The 17823-nt window shown below is 38.0% G+C and overlaps 1 protein-coding gene across 1 annotated transcript in view; it reads left to right on the top strand.

The window, feature by feature from the left end:
• RECQL (RecQ like helicase) overlaps positions 1–17771 on the top strand; it is a 35813-nt gene extending 18042 nt beyond the window's left edge. The window contains exons 6-15 of the mRNA XM_059080705.2: positions 1326–1524; positions 7643–7809; positions 8554–8635; positions 9694–9842; positions 9931–10048; positions 10798–10936; positions 14907–14998; positions 16086–16305; positions 16638–16767; positions 17375–17771. Coding sequence (XP_058936688.1) covers positions 1326–1524; positions 7643–7809; positions 8554–8635; positions 9694–9842; positions 9931–10048; positions 10798–10936; positions 14907–14998; positions 16086–16305; positions 16638–16767; positions 17375–17527 — 1449 coding nt within the window. The 3' untranslated portion in view covers positions 17528–17771. The remainder of the gene's footprint in view (positions 1–1325; positions 1525–7642; positions 7810–8553; positions 8636–9693; positions 9843–9930; positions 10049–10797; positions 10937–14906; positions 14999–16085; positions 16306–16637; positions 16768–17374) is intronic.
• Positions 17772–17823: the final 52 nt, after the last annotated feature.

The following is a 17823-nucleotide window of genomic DNA, read 5'->3' as shown; positions in this document are numbered from 1 at the left end:
GTGTAGTACTGTAGTGTTTACTACTGAAAAAAGTCTGCATATAAATGGACCATGCAATTCAAATTTGAGTTGTTCCAGGGTCGGCTGTAGTTCGAAAGGTGCGATAATTACAAGTTCAGGCCATGTCACTACTGCTTGAAGAGTTGCTGAGGAAATAGCCTTATGTTTGCTCCTCTAAGATATCTGGGACATTTAGGACCAGCTGAAATATTTAATACACTTCGGCCATTTCTTAACAAAACTAGGAATATCTCGAGTTAACAAACTGCTTTTCTGGGATGATTGAAAGTATTTTGACTTTCTATCGCATTCACCACTTCTTTTGGTCCTAATTAGGTTAGAAGGAAAAAAATACAACATCCAGTGTTCTAAATATTATAGAAAATAGCAACACCACTAAGAACCTACTAGCTGTTAATTCTTAAGATTTATTCTTATTACATATGTCAGTGGTCCCCGACCTTTTTGGCATCAGGGACCAGTTTAGTGGAAGACAGTTTTTCCACGGACAGGGGTTGGGGGGGGGTTTCAGGATGACTCAAGTGCATTACATTTATTGTGCACTTTATTTCTATTATTATTACATTGTAATATAGAATGAACTAATTACACAGCTCACCATAGTGCTGACAGGAGATGAGCTCGGGCAGTGATGTGAGTGACGGGGAGTGGCTGTAAATACAGATGAAGCTTTGCTCACTCGCCGCTCATCTCCTGCTGTGCTGCCCGGTTCCTAACAGGCCACGGACAGGCAGTGTTCTGTGGCCCGGGGCTTGGGGACCGCTGATATATATAATACATAAATATATGTATTTTATATTATAAAAATTTAATGAATAAGATACTTCATAAAACCTAAATAGATTATAAGTAGATTTGATAACATCATTCAAATAGCTAGTTCACACATGCATGAAATGATTTCAAATATAATGTTAAAAGTTAATAAAACCCACCTTTATCACCATACCTATTGCATTGAGCTTACATTTTGGCATTTATTGTGAAAAATTTATAATTATGCCTTTATGGAGTAAATGCTTATTGGAGTGTCTTCACATTCATTTTTTTGTTCTCTCTTTTGTCAAATGAGATTATTCTTTTATCAGCAGTCTGGATGTAAGTAAGTAACTGAAATGCTGTTTGCACAGCTGCCATGAAGTTTAGTACTGGGACATTACTTTGATTTTAATGAAGTAAACATCTGTTGCTAAAACAGCCCCAAGGCTGTTGCTTCTGAGTAATGAATGTCTTCATTTACCACTGAGTATTGCAGTCTGCTAGCTTAGCTCTACTATCATTGTGTCTGTGTTTCCTTTCAATAGGAGCATGTGAAATGGGTTCATGCTGAAATGGTAAATAAAAACTCCAAGCTAAAGCTAATTTATGTGACTCCAGAGAAAATTGCGAAAAGCAAAATGTTTATGTCAAGACTAGAAAAAGCCTATGAAGCAAGGAGATTTACCCGAATTGCTGTAGATGAAGTTCATTGCTGTAGTCAATGGGGACATGATTTCAGACCTGGTATGTACGTTGTATCTAGAAAACCCCTTGATGCTAGGGACTTTTTTCTTACTCAGCTTTACATGATGGAAATCCCTGCTTCCATTAAAATTATCTTCTTAGGTAGTTATTACTCATTTTTTTCTTGCCCTAATATAAGGGGAATCAAGAGGCAGAATCTTTGATCTCTTTACCCCTCACCCCCATGGTAGTGTTTATTAGTCTAATTGCCTTTATCGTTTGAAATGTGTGCTCATTAGTAAATATTATACCTTGCCATTTTTAGCCATAAAGGTTTACTGACCTCCGGATTCTCCTTCACATCTGTTGAGGAATTTGCATCTGCTTCAAATTTGTCTCTTTTAGTCATCATTCTGGGTATCTTTAGCACCCACTTCAGGATCTACACCCAACTAACTCCTCAGTGTTATCGTTCTGTGGTATATTTTAGTAATCTTATTCTTTGCTTCTCCAACAGAATCCTAACAGTCGTAGCCTGAATCAGATTACTCAGACGTGTTCTATGCAAAATCTGAAAAATAATTAAATTGTTTGGGGTGTTTGGCTATTGAGTTTTATGAGCTCTTTATATATTTTGTATATTAACTAACCTCTTATCAGGTATATGATTTGCAAATATTTTCTTCCATTCCATAGGTTGCCTTTCATTATGTTAATGGTTTCCTTTGCTATACAGAAGCTTTTTAATTTGAGGCAACCCCCCTTTTTTTGTGTGTGTGAGTTTTTTTGCTTTTGTTGCTATTGCTTTTGGCCTCAGATTCAAAAAATCATTGCCAAGATTGATGTCAAGGGGCTTATCTCATGTTTTCATCTAGGAGTTTTATGGTTCCAGATATTACGTTCAAGTCTTTAATTCATTTTGAGTTGACTTTTTTAATGTGGTGTAGGATAAGTGTCCAGTTTTATTCTTTTGCATGTGGCCGTCCAGTGTTCCCAACACCATTTATTGAAGAAACTATCATTTCCCCATTATATGTTCTTGGCTCCTTTGTAGTAACATTATTGACTGTATATGCATGGGTTTATTTCTGGGCTCTCTATTCTGCCCCGTTACTTTAGCTATAGCTTTTATTTGTATGTTCTTATATTTTTATTACTGTAGCTTTGTAATATAATTTGAAATCAGGAAGCGTAATACCTCTGGCTTTGTTCTTTCTCAGGATTGCTTTGGCTATTTGGGGTCTTTGTGGTCCATACAAACTTTAGGGTGGCTTTTCCTATTTCTGTGAAAAATGCCATTGGACTTTTGATAGGAATTGCACTGAATCTGTAGATTGCGCTGGGTAGTTTGGACATTTTAACAATATTAATTTTTCTAGTTCATGAGCACAGAATATCTTTCCATTTGTTTGTGTCTTCTTCACTTTCATTCATCAGTGTCTTTTAGTTTTCAGTGTATAGGCATTTCACCTTCTTGGTTAAATTTATTCCTGGGGATTTTATTCTCTTTTGATCTAGTTTAATTTCTCTTTCTGATAGTTGTTATTAGTGTATAGAAACACAACTGATTTTTGTATTTTGATTTTGTATCCTGCAACTTTGCTGAATTTGTTTATAAGTTCTACAGGTTTTTGGTGGAGTCTTCAGGGTTTTCTATGTATAATATTATGTCATCTGCAAATAGTGAATTTTACTTCTTTCGTTCTGATTTGGATGCCTTCTATTTTGTTTTCTTACCTAATTATTGACTAGGACTTCCAATCTATGTTGAATAAAAGTGGTGAGAGGAGGCATCCTTGTCTTGTTCCTGATCTTAGAGGAAAAGTTTTCAGCTTTTCACCATTGAGTATGTTAGCTGTGGGCTTGTCACATATGGCCTTTATTATGGTGAGATTTGTCCCCTCTAAACCTACTTTGTTGAGAGTTTTTATCATGAATGCATGTTGAATTTTGCTTTTTCTGCATCTACTGAGATGATCATGTGATTTTTAGCTTTCATTTTGTTACTGTGGTATATGTCACATTGATTGATTTGCAGATGTTGAACCATCCTTGCAATCCTGGAATAAATCTCACTTCATCATGGTGTATGATCCTTTTAATGTATCGCTGAATTCAGTTTGTTAATATTTTGTTGAGGATTTTTGTATCTATGTTTGTCATGGATATTGGCCCATAACTTTTCTTGTAGTGTTCTTTCCTGGTTTTGGTATCAGGATAATGCTAGCCTTGTAGAATGAGTTTGGAAGTGTTCCCTTCTCTTCTATGTTTTATAAGAGTTTGAGAAAGACTAGTGTTAATTCTTCTTTAAATTTTTGGTAGAGTTCACCAGTGTAGCCATCTGGTCCTGGACTTTTGTTTGTTGGGAGGTTTTTGATTACTGATTCAATCTCCTTACTAGTGGTTTGTCTGTTCAGATTTTCTATTTCTTAATGATTTAGTTTTGATAGGTTTTAGGTTTCTAGGAATTTATCTGTTTCTTCTGAGTTGTCGAATTTGGTGGTATATAATTGTTTACAATAGTGTCTTATAATTGTATTTTCATAGTATCAGTTGTTATGTCTCCATTTTCATTTCTGATTTTATTTATGAGTCTTCTCTCTTTTTTCTTGTTAAGTATGGCTAACAAGTTGGTCTATTTTGTTTATCTCTTCAAAAAACCAGCTCTTAGTTTCATTGATCTTTTTTGTTGTCTTTTTAGTCTCTATTTCTTTTATTTCCACTCTGATCTTTGTTACTTTCTTCCTTCTGCTAACTTTGGGCCTAGTTCGTTCTTCCTATTTTAGTTCCTTGAGGTGTAAAGCTAGGTTGCTTATTTGAGATCTTTCTTGTTTCTTAATGGAGATGTTTTTTGCTGTGAACTTCCCTCTTAGAACTGCTCTTGCTGCTTCTTGTAAGTTTTGGTATGTTGTGTTTCCACTTTCACTTGTCCCAAGACATTGTAAAATTTCTCTTTCTTCATGTGTATCTCAATTAGCATGACTACAACTAAATGCCTCCCAAAAGGCCTGTTCTTTTTCCTTCTATCTTGTAACTGGGAATCACTATTTGTCCTGTTGCTGTGCTAGATCAAAAACTTTTTTTTCTTGATCAAAAACTTTTGATTTGCTTCCCTTCTCCTTGTCTTTCCCTCTTCCTCCCCGTTCTCCCAAGCAGTTTCCCCTTCAGTCTTCCCTATCTTAGAAAATCACTTAACCACTCATACATTTACTCAAGCCAGAGTTTTAGCAGATCTATTTAGTCAGGGTCTAGTCAGAAGACAAAAGCCATACCAGTTATTTGAACACAGAGAATTTACATTACATTATGTAAAGAATTGTTAACTAAGTAAAAAGTGATTATAAGCAGCTAACTGAAAAAAGAAAAAGAAAACTCTAACGTATCATGGAGGTAAAAGCTAGAAGAAGCAACTACCATCCCTAGGGCTGGGGGAACAGGAAGAAAAGGTTGGGATTGATGAGATTTAGAAACCTAGAAGAGGGGCCTTGTGGAGCTGACGCTCAGACCTATGGGAGGCCCAGCTCCCTGGTGCTGGTGTCTGTGGAGACAGAGATAGAGTGGACCTGTGATGAAGTCAGTTCTCCAAAGCTTAGAAAACTGCCAGCTGTATTCAGCTGCTGCTAAGTGGTGGATAAACCTTGCTGGGGCGACATTCTCGAGAACACCAGCAAACACACAGGAGGCAAAGTGGAAGGAGCGACACTCTTCTTCCTCCCCCAGCCTTGCACTTTGTACTTCTAGGGCCAGCTGGCAAAGCAGAGATTCCCCACTCCAACACCACAAAGCAGAGTCTAGAAGGGTGGAGTTGGAGCTGAGAATGAATAACTTCATGGTGGCGCATTGTCCTTGACTTATCCTACCTCTGCAGATCCGGTCCACCACCAAGTCCTGCCAACTCCACCTCTAAGTTGAATCTCAAGCTTGTCCACTTCTCTTTGTCTGTACTGCTATATCTTAAGTCCAGCTGGGCTCCTTTCCACCAGTCTACTACAATAGCTCCCTAGCTGGTCTCTGTTCCAGTCTTACCCTTTTACAGTTCATCCTCCACCCAGTAACCAAATCAAATCATGTTACTTCCCTCCCTAAACTACCCAGCAGATTCTCTTTGTACTTAGAATAAAACCTATATTCTTAACTGGGGTCCCTAAGACCATATGTGATCTGTCCCCTGTTTGTCTCTGCCCAGTTTCCCCTCACATGTTGACCACTTAACCATGCCCTGATAATCAGATACTTATTGGTTTACTCCTTGCATTGTCTGATTTCTTTGCTTGAATTGTAGTTCCATTTGCATAGCATCTTTGTCTTGTTCTCACTTTATGTCTGGTGCCTAGGTCTCTAGGTGCTTGGCACATAATTAAAAGTGTTCAACATATGCCAGGTGATGAATCTTGGACTCCCCCCGCCCCCACCATATCCCAATAGTCACTAGGATCTATGGGGTTCCAGTTCATGTATTTCAGTCTTTTCTTTCTGATTAATCCTCAGTGTCATGCCTTATTTCATATTCACTATTTTTTGTTTTCCAGTCTGTCATTGCCACCTTTTAACTCATCTCCCTTTCTTCAGCCTTTTGCATTACTCCAGCCCATCCTTCACACTTCCACCAAAAGATGATTCCTGAAACATAGACTGTGTCCTTTATCTAATTGAAAAGTCACACGACTCCTCATTTCCTATAGGACAAAGTTCTAGCTCCTTAGAATCAACCAACTGTTCAGTTCATAGTCTTACTTGAACCTGCCTTTTTATACTCTTTGGAGTAACAGTATCAGTCAGGGTTTGGGCAGGGAAGCCGAGCTCTTATGAATGTTAAGGGATAAGGGATTTATTTTAGGAAGCAGACCTTGCACAGTTGTGAGAGGAGCTGGGGCAGGGAAGGTCTGGAGGGGGGAGTTGGAGGGTCAGAGAAAAGTCACTGACTAGTCCTGGAGCACTGGTGTGGGAGGACCAACCGAAGCTTGTAGGGAAATCTGCAAGTGACATGGCCATTGCCAAAGGGGCCGCACAGGGGAGCTCAGGCGGGGTCTCTGGTTAGTTTCCTCTGAGTAGCTGTCACCTCCATGGGTCTGCTGCCCGGCATCTAGGGGGCCAGTGTTGATCAGCGAAGCCTACAGTTGGGAAGAAGAGCTGAAGGAGGACTGGGGAAGAACTGGGACAGGCTGGCACTGGCTGGGCATTTGTCCAGCATCCTATCTGCCGGGAAGGCCCTTCAGAGAGTGTAGCAGCTGCTTCCCTCCTGCCTCCCAGGCCTTACGCAGGTCCCTCTTCTGGTCCAGCTGTAACTTGGAACCATCCAGGGAATAGAATAGAGCGCCCAGCCAACTGGGGTTGACAGTAGGTCCATCTAGCACAGCACCCTGTGATCTAGCCCCTCTGAACTGCTCGCTGATACCTGAACCTACCGAGTGATTTCATGCCAGTGTGTTTGCCGCATGTGTGTATGCTGCTTCCTCTGCCTGATGTTTTCTTCTTCTTCCCTTCCTCTCGAACTTCTGCTGGATTCTTCCAGACCCAACTCCCATGTTATCTCCCTTGAAGCTTTCACAACTTCCCAAGCAGTTACTTTCTGTTCCCTGTTCTCATAGGAGTCTTCTACCTTAGCATTGAGCCATTTCTCCCACATTTCTTTTTCACTTTTCTCCAAATAGTTTAAGTACTCAAGGGTGTACTCATAGACAACTTATCTAGTGTCTAGATGTGTCTGATAAATACGAGCCCAGAACGGCTTTCCTGAAGTGGGTTATATAAAAACCAATGCCCTCACCAAGCGTTTTCTGTTCTGAGTTTGTCACTCTTGGATGATACCTGTGGTAGAAGGGTTTCGACTGATGGCCTTTTTATCTCTCGTCAGTTGCCGTAGATTCAAACACTATGGCTTCTCCCACTCTGCCTCTCGAATCCACTGTTCAGCAGGTATAGACCAGTGCTCAGCTGATTGGAAATGTTGTGGTATTGCCTACTGAAGACACCTATGGCCAAGAAGTGTTTCTGAAGAACCAGTTAAAAGTAGAGTAAAGCCTGTCTATCACCAAGGCTAGGCAGCAACCACAGCTTAGATATAGATGGCTGTGGAAGTAAAATTGCAGTCATCTTGATGATTTGCAGAATGTTAGAAGATGTAATTTACTCCTTGAAGGATAGGAAGAGGGCTACTTTGTATTTTTTTTTTTTCCAGATTATAAGGCCCTTGGTATTTTGAAGCGGCAGTTCCCCAATGCATCGCTAATCGGGCTGACTGCAACTGCGACCAGTCATGTTTTGAAGGATGCTCAGAAAATACTGTGTGTTGAAAAGTGTTTTACTTTTACAGCTTCTTTTAATCGGCCAAATCTCTATTACGAGGTATGTAACTTTTATGTCAATTTATTTTGTGAAGGGTTTCAGAAGAAAGGTCACTTTTTCATTATGTCTGTTTACATGAGTCACAGTTAATTATGTTTAAAAGTTTTAAAAAAAACAAGTGAGTATAAGCAGGCTTATTAAAGAATGCTTTCTTCGTATATCTCCTGTGCTATTTAATTCTTTGCTTGGTTAAGTAGAAAACACTGCCTCATTAAATTTGCGTACATGCTTTCTTATGCAAGGATGGAGAGAAAGCATGTATTGATACTAAGGACCCTAATGACATCTCTATAGAAATTAATTATGAAATGCAAAAATTAATATACCATTAAAGATTTGCTAATACTCCCTACTTAGATTTTATTTGATATACAACCTTGAAAGGTAAATAACCTCAGCTGTTTTTACTTTCCATTCCTTAAGGATAGAGTTAATATTTTTCTGAGCTCTTACTGATTAGTTGTTTCTGCCATGGTTTATGTTTTCACAAAAGTAGCATCAGAAAATTTAAAAAGTCTCTGTCTTTACAAGTTATTCACTGCTTCTGTGCCTCCTCATCTCTGGTAAATTCAAAAATAAGGATCAAGAAGAGTCTGGGAGGTGATAGGGTCAGATGGGCGAGTGAAGGAGTAATAGAAAAAAACACCATGCCCAAGAAAGAGTGGCGCCTTCAAAGTTGTAAGTAAACGACCGCATGAATGGTACTCATTCATTTACTTTTTAATAAGTTCACTTTTTTTTTAGGTTCGGCAGAAGCCCTCAAACACTGAAGATTTTATTGAGGATATTGTAAAGCTCATTAATGGAAGATACAAGGGGCAATCAGGTAATATAGAAACAAACCAAGTTTGAAGACTTAGAGAGAACTTTCCAAAAGTAGCAAATATTATTTACACTAATACACTGAGACAACGATTAGCACCAGAAATATTAATGCATGGCAGAAGATACTGGAAAATATGATGATAAAATTAATTTGCTTGGTGATCTTAGAAATCAGGTGTGGCATTTGCTAATTACACAGATTATAAGAGTCATAAAACTGATTTATTTTTGCTTATTTGCACTTTAATTGCATTAGCGTGGACATAATGACATAATGTTAATTATCAACAGCACATATTTAGTAAGTATCCACTGTGTATAAGATTGAAGGTTAAGCAGTGATTTTCTAAAGGAACATTAAAACAGTTCCTTATAGTAAAGGATACATTAAAGAAATAAACAGTACCTACTGAATGAGCTAAGTATAGATGGAGTTGAGAGGTGCATATAGCATGTGTTCCAGGATTAATGTAGAGACAGGTGTTACTAAAGCAAAGAGTTGGTATAAAAGTAGCATTTCAAAACTATTCTGTAGATTTTCAGGAGATATTAATAGGGGCCATAGGTAAAAGGAGCTCCAGGGTCAAATAAGTTTGAGAAAGGCTGCAGCTGTTTATTCCTTCTGCAGAGTCACAGGGTGTATCAGCACCTTAGAAGTTCTGACCAGCCCTGCAAACAAAGAGACACACGTGTTTGTCTTTGTTAACCTTCCCAAACTTATTTGCACACGAAATTCTTTTCTCATGGCATGCTTGTTAGTATCTTGTGGAGCTGTGAGGCATCAGTTTGAGAAAGACTATGTAGTGGGAGATAAAGTTGGAGAGAGAACTGAGATAACGGGAACCCAAACTGGTGGCTCCAGGCTTGTTACTGCTCTGGAGTAAGTTGGTGACCAGACCTTGAATTACACTGAAAAATCAGTATGTGTTCAGGGCCTTGGAATTTTTCATAATTCTTATTTTCCCCCCATGCATTGTAATTATCAGCCTCTTCAGTGTGTGAGTTAAAAATTTTCTAGGAATGTACTATATATATATCTAACCATTTCTTTTACTACAGGAATAATATATTGCTTTTCTCAGAAAGACTCTGAGCAAGTTACAGTTAGTTTACAGAAATTGGGGATTCCTGCAGGGGCATACCATGCCAATATGGAACCAGAAGATAAGACCAAGGTTCACAGAAGATGGTCAGCTAATGAAATTCAGGTTAAGTAATAGATCTTCCATAGAAGCCTAATTCACCTTTGAATATATTTTAACTTGACTTAATATATAAAATGTTAACACATTTTAGGTAGTAGTGGCAACAGTTGCATTTGGTATGGGAATTGATAAACCAGATGTGAGGTTTGTTATTCATCATTCAATGAGTAAATCCATGGAAAATTATTACCAAGAGAGTGGACGTGCAGGTATGTGTAACTCACATCCAGAAATAATTTTTTTTTTAATGTTTATTTATTTATTTGGCTGTGTCAGGTCTTAGTTGCAGTGTGTGGGCTCTCTCGTGGCGCGCAGACTTCTCTCTAGTTGTGGCACGTGGGCTCCAGAGTGCACGGGCTCAGTAGTTGCAGCTCGTGGGCTTAGTTGCTCCACAGCATGTGGGATCTTAGTTACCCGACCAGGGATTGAACCTGCGTCCCCTGCATTGGAAGGCAGATTCTTAACCACTGGACCACCAGGGAAGTCCCCTAGAAATAATTTTTAAAGAGCTTTCAAAACACTATAAATGATGTTTAATAATACTGTATTTTTAACCTTCTTTATTGGCTAGTATTATTATAACAAACAATGAAATCTTTTTTGTAGTTTTATATTTGCCTATGGAGAAATTTTATTTATGTTCTATTGGAGTGTCATGAATTATTTCTTCTCATATTTGCTAAAATAATTTGATGTCCATCTTTGCCTCCTGAGTTTTTAATTACTGGTTTCAAGTCTATAATTTAAATAACTGGATTACTTATGGACACATTTTTAAGCTAGTAAGGCTGATTATTGATAGATCTCTTTAGTCATTTTTTAAAAAATTTGAGGGCAGCTGTTACAAATTAACTTTCACAGCTCTGTCTGAAATTTCTAGATATATGTTTAGACTACTATTTTTGCATTTTTGACTTTTTAAAATAATTATGCAATCTCAAGATTCTTCCCACTGCAGGTCGAGATGACATGAAAGCAGACTGTATTTTGTATTATGGCTTTGGAGATATATTCAGAATAAGTTCAATGGTGGTGATGGAAAATGTGGGACAACAGAAGCTCTATGAGATGGTGTCATACTGCCAAAACATAAGCAAGTAAGCACACACCTGTTTGTCACTTTTGTCAATTAAAGACAAGCACAATATGAAAGCATATGACATTACTTTGAGTCCTTACTTGAGTAAATATATTAGTGAAACATCAAGTGCAAACCAGTAAAAGCACATGTCTGAAGGGTGGGAACCAGTACACGAAACTGCAGGATGCCTGAATCTAAGAAAATATATTCTCAGGTATAGAGAACAAAGTAGTGGTTACCAGTGGGGAGAGTCAGGGAGGAGCAATATAGGGGTGGGGGTGTGGGAGGTACTGCAACACAGGGAATATAGCTAATATTTTGTAATAACTGTAAATGGAAAGTAACCTTTAAAAATTGTATAATAGGAAAAAAATAAATAGTATCTTAAGTCTAAAAAAAAGAAAAAAGGCATTATCTGTTTGGGAAGGATAGCTATTAACGTTTTTCTAAATGTTTGGTAGAATTCACCTGTGAAGCATCTAGTGCTGGTCTTTTGTTTCTTGGGAGTTTTAAAATTACTGATTCAATTTCATTACTGGTAATTGGTCTGTTCATATTTTTTATTTCTTCCTAGTTCAGTCTTGGGAGATTATACATTTCTAGGAATTTGTCCCTCTAGGTTGTCCATTTTATTGGCAAATAGTTGTTCATAGTAGTCTCTTTGATCTTTTGTATTTCTGTAGTATTGGTTGTAACTTCTTTTTCATTTCTGATTTTACTGATTTGGGCTCTCTCTTTTTTTCTTGATGAGTCTGGCTAAAAGTTTATCAATTCTGTTTATCTTTTCAAAGAACCAGCTCTTAGTTTCATTGATCTTTTCCATTGTTTTTTTTAGTTTCTAGTTCATTTATTTCTGCTCTGATCTTTATGATTTCTTTCCTTTCACTATCTTTGGGTTTTGTTTGTCTTTTTCTAGTTCCTTTAAGTGTAAGTTTAGGCTGTTTATCTGAGATTTTTCTTGTTTCCCGGGGTAAGATTATATCACTATAAATTTCCCTCTTAGAAAGCTTTTGCTCCATTCCATAGATTATGAGTCATTGTGTTTTAGTTTTCATTTGTCTCCAGGTATTTTTGCATTTCTTCTTTGATTTCTTCAGTGATTCATTGGTTGTTTAGTAGCATAGTGTTTAGCCCCTGCATGTTTTGTGTTTTTTGCAGTTTTTTTCTTATAGTTGACTTCTAGTCTCATAGTGTTGTGGTTGGAAAAGATGATTGATATTATTTACTTTTCTTAAATTTACCAAGGCTTGTTTTGTGGCCTACCATGTGATCTATCCTGGAGAATGTTCCATGTGCACGTGAAAAGAATATGTATTCTGCTGCTTTTGGATAGAATGTTTTATATATATCTATTGAATCAGTCTGCTCTAGTGTGTCATTTAAGGCCAGTGCTTCCTTATTGATTTTCTGTCTGAATCATCTGTCCATTGATGTAAGTGGGGTATTACAGTCCCTTTCTATTACTGTGTTACTGTCAGTTTCTCCCTTTTTGTCTGTTAATATTTGCTTTATGTATTTAGGTGGTCCTACGTTGGGTGTATATATATTAACAATTGTTATATCTTCTTGGATTGACTCCTTGATCATTATGTAATGTCCTTCTTGAGTCTTGTAACAGTTTTCCTTTTTTTTTTTTTTTTTTTTTTTTTTTTTTGCGGTATGCGGGCCTCTCACTGCTGTGGCCTCTCCCGTTGCGGAGCACAGGCTCCGGACACGCAGGCCTAGCGGCCATGGCTCACGGGCTTAGTTGCTCCGCGGCATGTGGGATCTTCCCGGACCAGGGCACGAACCCGTGTCTCCTGCATCAGCAGGCGGATTCTCAACCACTGCGCCACCAGGGAAGCCCACAGTTTTCCTTTTAAAGTCTGTTTTGTCTTATATGAATATTGTTACCCCCACTTTCTTTTGATTTCCATTTGCATGGAATAACTTTTTCCATCCCCTCACTTTCATTCTTTGGGTATCTTTAGAGCTGAGGTGAATCTGTTGTGGGTAGCATATGTATGCAGGTCTTGATTTTGTATCCATTCAGCCACTCTGTGTCTTTTGATTGGAACATTTAGTCTATTTACAGTTAATGGAATTATTGATAGGTATGTACTTATTGCCATTTTGCTAATTGTTTTGGGGTGGTTTTGTAGGTCTTTTTTGTTCCTTTTGCTCTCTTGTGATTTGATGACTATCTTTAGTATATGTTTGAATTCCTTTTTCTTTATTGTGTGTTTATCTATAATAGATTTTTGGTTTGTGGTTACCATGAGGTTTATATATGGCAGTTTCTCTCTATATATACATGATTGTTTTAAGTTGCTGGTCTCTTAATTTCAAATGCATTTTAACAATCCTGCATTTGTACTCCTCTCCCCCACAATTACTATTTTTAGTCTCAGTCATCTTTGTAGATTTTTATATGACTCATCTTTGAGTCATATAAAAATGACTCAAATTTTTTGAAATAAGCAGCCATTAGACCGTGATAGAAAATGGCATTTCTTTCCTATGGACGCCACAATAATCTTGTTTAAAAAATGAGAAAACGAAAATTTCCTTAAAATATCCAATATCCAGTAGTCCCCATGAAGCATATTTTGGGGTTTAGACTCAAACTGATACTGTAAAATATAAGAAACTATCAGGAAGAGTCTCTTAATACAGGCATACCTTGGAGATATTGCAGTTTCAGTTTGAGACCACTGCATAAACTGAATATTGCAGTAAAGCAAGTCACATGAATCTTTTGGTTTCCCAGTGCATATATGTTATTTTTACACTATACTATAATCTGTTAAGTGTGCAATAGGATTATGTCTATAAAAATAAGCTACATACCTTAATTTAAAAATCATTACTAATAAATGCCAACCATCATCTGTGCCTTCAGCAAATTGTAGTAACTCAGACTACTGATCACAGCTCACCATAACAATATAATAATATTGGAAAAGTTTGAAACGTTGCAAGTACTATGAAATTGTGACACAGAGAGATGAAGTGAGCAAATGCTGTTAGAAAAATGGTGCCAATGGACTCGCTCAATGCAGGGTTGCCACAAACCTTCAATTTGTAAAAAACAACAGTGTCTGCAGAGCACAGTAAAGCAAATTGCAGTAAAACGAGGTATGCCTGTCATTGTGAAATACTGAATCTCAGACAGTTTTTTTTTTTTTTTTTAATTTTTTTTGCGGTACGCGGGCCTCTCACCGCTGCGGCCTCTCCTGTTGCGGAGCACAGGCTCCGGACGCGCAGGCCCAGCGGCCATGGCTCACGGGCCCAGCCGCTCCGCGGCACGTGGGATCCCCCCAGACCGGGGCACGAACCCGCGTCCCCCGCATCGGCAGGCGGACTCCCAACCACTGCGCCACCAGGGAACCCCTCTCAGACAGTTTTTTAAAAGCACTGTCTATTAACAGCATGGAAAAAATTATTATACGTGGTGGGCACAATAACGGTCACCCAAAGATGTCCACATCTGAATCCTGGAGCCTGTGAGTGTGCCACTTTACATGGCAAACGGGAATTAAGCTTGCAGTCAGCCGATCTTAAAATAGGGAGATAATCCTGAATTGTTTAGGTGGACCCACTACAATCACCAGGGTTCTTAAATGTGGAAGGAGGCATAAGATATCAGAGGGATGTGAAGACTTAACCCACTGTTGTTGGCTTTGAAGATAGAGGAAAGGGGCCCATGAGCCCAGGAATGCAGGCAGTCTCTAGAGTCTGGAAAGAGCAAGGAAATGGATTCTCCCCAAGAGCCTCCAGGAGAAATCCAACCCTGCTGACACGTTGATTTTAATCCAGTGAGACCCGTGTCAGCCTTCTAACCTACAGACATGTAAGATAATAAATTTGTGTTGTTTTAAGCCACCAAGTTTGTGGTAATGTTATGGCAGCAATAGGAAATTAATACAGTATATAACTATTTTAAAATAGGGATTCTTAAAACTCTATTAATTATTTGATAATTTGTATCTCTGTTGTGTTTGCAGCTGTCGCCGTGTGTTGATAGCTCAACATTTTGATGAAGTATGGAGCCCAGAAACATGCAACAAAATGTGTGATAACTGCTGTAAAGAGATTTGTGAGTTTTTTAAATCCTTATAGGCTGATATTTATATGTAGGAATACATGAGGGCAATATTAGACACCCAAAATGGATTTAAAAGAATAAGCAAGGTGTGAATAGAATTTCCCAGATTCAAGAGTGACAACACGAAGTTTTGAAACAGAGGCAAAATTAAAAGCCATATGTGTATGCACTTATTTTATGTTGCTACACGGAGGACATGTTAAATTTTTAAGAAATGAAGGGAAAAGTTTAAAAACCTTCTGAATAGAAATACTATTTTAAGTAAGAGAACGCTAACCTCTTGTGATAATGTCTAATGCTTTACAGTTACTGATTGGAAAGAGAAATTTAGTGCAAAATAGAGACTATAGCATATCATTTTGGATCCAGATAATGGCTAACCACTCCTACGACACTAATTTAGCAGTGCGCTGGTGCTGTCTTTTCACTTTGTAAAATCCTGTGTGTATGTGTATTATTGGAAGAGCTGGACGGTTTTAACCCGTTCCTCGTTGAGTTCTGATGCCTTGGTCGGTGAAGGTCACAATTTTAACTTTGCAGCTAGAGAAAATGGTTTGTGTTTATTAGATTATTTTATACGGCCCAAATTAACAAGAGCCTGATACATACATCAGAGTGTTAGTATCCGTAATTGGGAATAACTGTCTATGACATCCTTGTCATGAAATTAGAGTGCCTAAGAAGCCATACTGGTTGTCAGAATATTGCTTGATGAGCACGCGCCGCCTCAGGTCACAGGAAGACCAGGCCGACTTGCCTGCGAACAGCGCCAAGTATGTCACAATCATGTTTGGCTGACACCCTTTGGTTCCTAGAGCCCAAAGGCCTTCTGGTAACCAGGTTATTTTCTCTACAGCGCTTAAATCTCAGTGTCTCACAGAGACTACAGCTTAATCTAGTGATAAGAGACTTGAGCAGTAGTCTTAGTTCAGAACAGAGAAACAAATCAGTGTTCAGGGTGGCTTACATTGGGTGAAGACTTACTTTTTAAACCAGTCTAACCACTTAGGTGGGACAGCCTATCCTTGCCCTAATTTTGAAATCCCATTCACCTGTAACCATGCCTCTTTCATTACAGCATTTGAAAGAAAGGATGTAACAGCGTACTGCAGGGATCTGATCAAGATCCTGAAGCAGGCAGAGGAACTGAAAGAAAAGCTCACTCCACTGAAACTGATGGACTCTTGGATGGGAAAGGGTGCAGCGAAACTGAGAGCAGCAGGTGTTGCTCCTCCCGCACTTCCCCGTGAAGACCTGGAGAAAATTATTGCACACTTTCTTATACGGCAGTATCTCAAGTATATACAAACCCATTTCTTGCCCTTTCATGTTGTCTTTATGATTCTCATTTTTATAACTGCAGCAGAACAAATGGTTTTGTGGTTGTTTCATAAGAACTTTTAAACGCTGTGCAAAATTTACCTAGTAAACAAATTCAAACTTTGATTACTGTATGTCAAAAAAGCACAAAACTAAAATACTTTCTATAAAGATAAACTGCATTTTTATACTAAAAGTTTTATATTTCATATCAGTGTTACTTAAAGTTATTGCATTTTTTTAAAAAATGAATTTCAGTTGGTTGTCTGCAACTTGTCAAAACCTGATTGTTGGCCTTTATCTTCTGCAGAGAAGACTACAGTTTTACAGCTTATGCTACCATCTCATATCTGAAAATAGGACCTAAAGCTAATCTTCTGAACAGTGAGGAACATGTTATTACCATGCAAGTAAAGAAGCCCATGCAGAGCTGTTTCAGGGTAGTTATTAATTTTTAATCTTTATATATTTGAAAAAGACATTAAAGCCTATGGGATGCTTTTCTTTTACTAGTACTCTCCTGGGTCCAGTGGAGCGTAAGAAGAGATTAAGTCAGTTTTCTTCCTGGAATCTGAGTATAGAAGAGAGAAAACCTACTTTTGTGTTCTGTAGAGGGATTAGGTAGAAGAATTTAGACTAGCTTTTTAATAGACTAGGGGTTTCCAACCTTTTGGGATGTGAAGACTCCATTTAATGTCTGATTAAATGGAGGCACCCTGCCCTTGCTTGTGGTCACTATTGGCTGAGAAGTCTGCCTGCGCAGCAGAGGCTGAAAGGCACTGTCACAAACTAACTGCTCTCAGGCCTGCAAAAGCACACCAGGCACCAGTGTGTCTAAGGACACGTCAGGTGTTCTTTACGGTCTTGACAGCACAGCCCCTTCTATTTATGATGGGGCGCATATAGGAAGAAATTTGAAGATAAAAAACAAGACCACTGGGCACTTAATTCAAGAGGTGATATAGAAGGACTATTGAGATTATTAATCTCCTGAGAAAATGGAATAGCTGAATTTTTATCAGTGTTTGTCTTGCTGTTGTTTTGTAGGCTGAATCACCTCAAAGTTGTCATTCTGAAGGAGCTGATAAAAAGAGGGAAGAAAAAACTCCAAGTAACTTCCAGAAGAAGTCAGTGAACATGCTTCAGCAACCTGATTGTAAGATTACAGGGGCTAAGAAAAGAAAAATTGATAATGCATGAGATGAGTGCTTCTAAATTTTCTAAAATAGTTTATGCATGTATACACCATTAGTTTTGTAGTTAATCAAAAGTTTAATTTCAAGACAATTTCATTAATATTTTATTCATATGGAGCTGTATTTTCAGAATTTATTTCTTAAGTATTGAAGACTTGAGAATTTGAGACCTTTTGAAATTTTGAGATCATGAATTGTATAAATTTACAGTGTGAAACAAGGGAAAAATAAATCATTTTAATGTAAAACCCTTTAAATGTAAAATACTTAAGAGAATAAGTTCATGTAACTATCTTAAGC

The sequence above is a fragment of the Kogia breviceps genome, chromosome 12 (genome assembly GCF_026419965.1).
Source record: "Kogia breviceps isolate mKogBre1 chromosome 12, mKogBre1 haplotype 1, whole genome shotgun sequence".
Classification (NCBI taxonomy): Eukaryota; Metazoa; Chordata; class Mammalia; order Artiodactyla; family Physeteridae; genus Kogia; species Kogia breviceps.
Note: the sequence above shows the minus strand (reverse complement) of the source record. Positions and strands in the feature narration are given on the sequence as shown.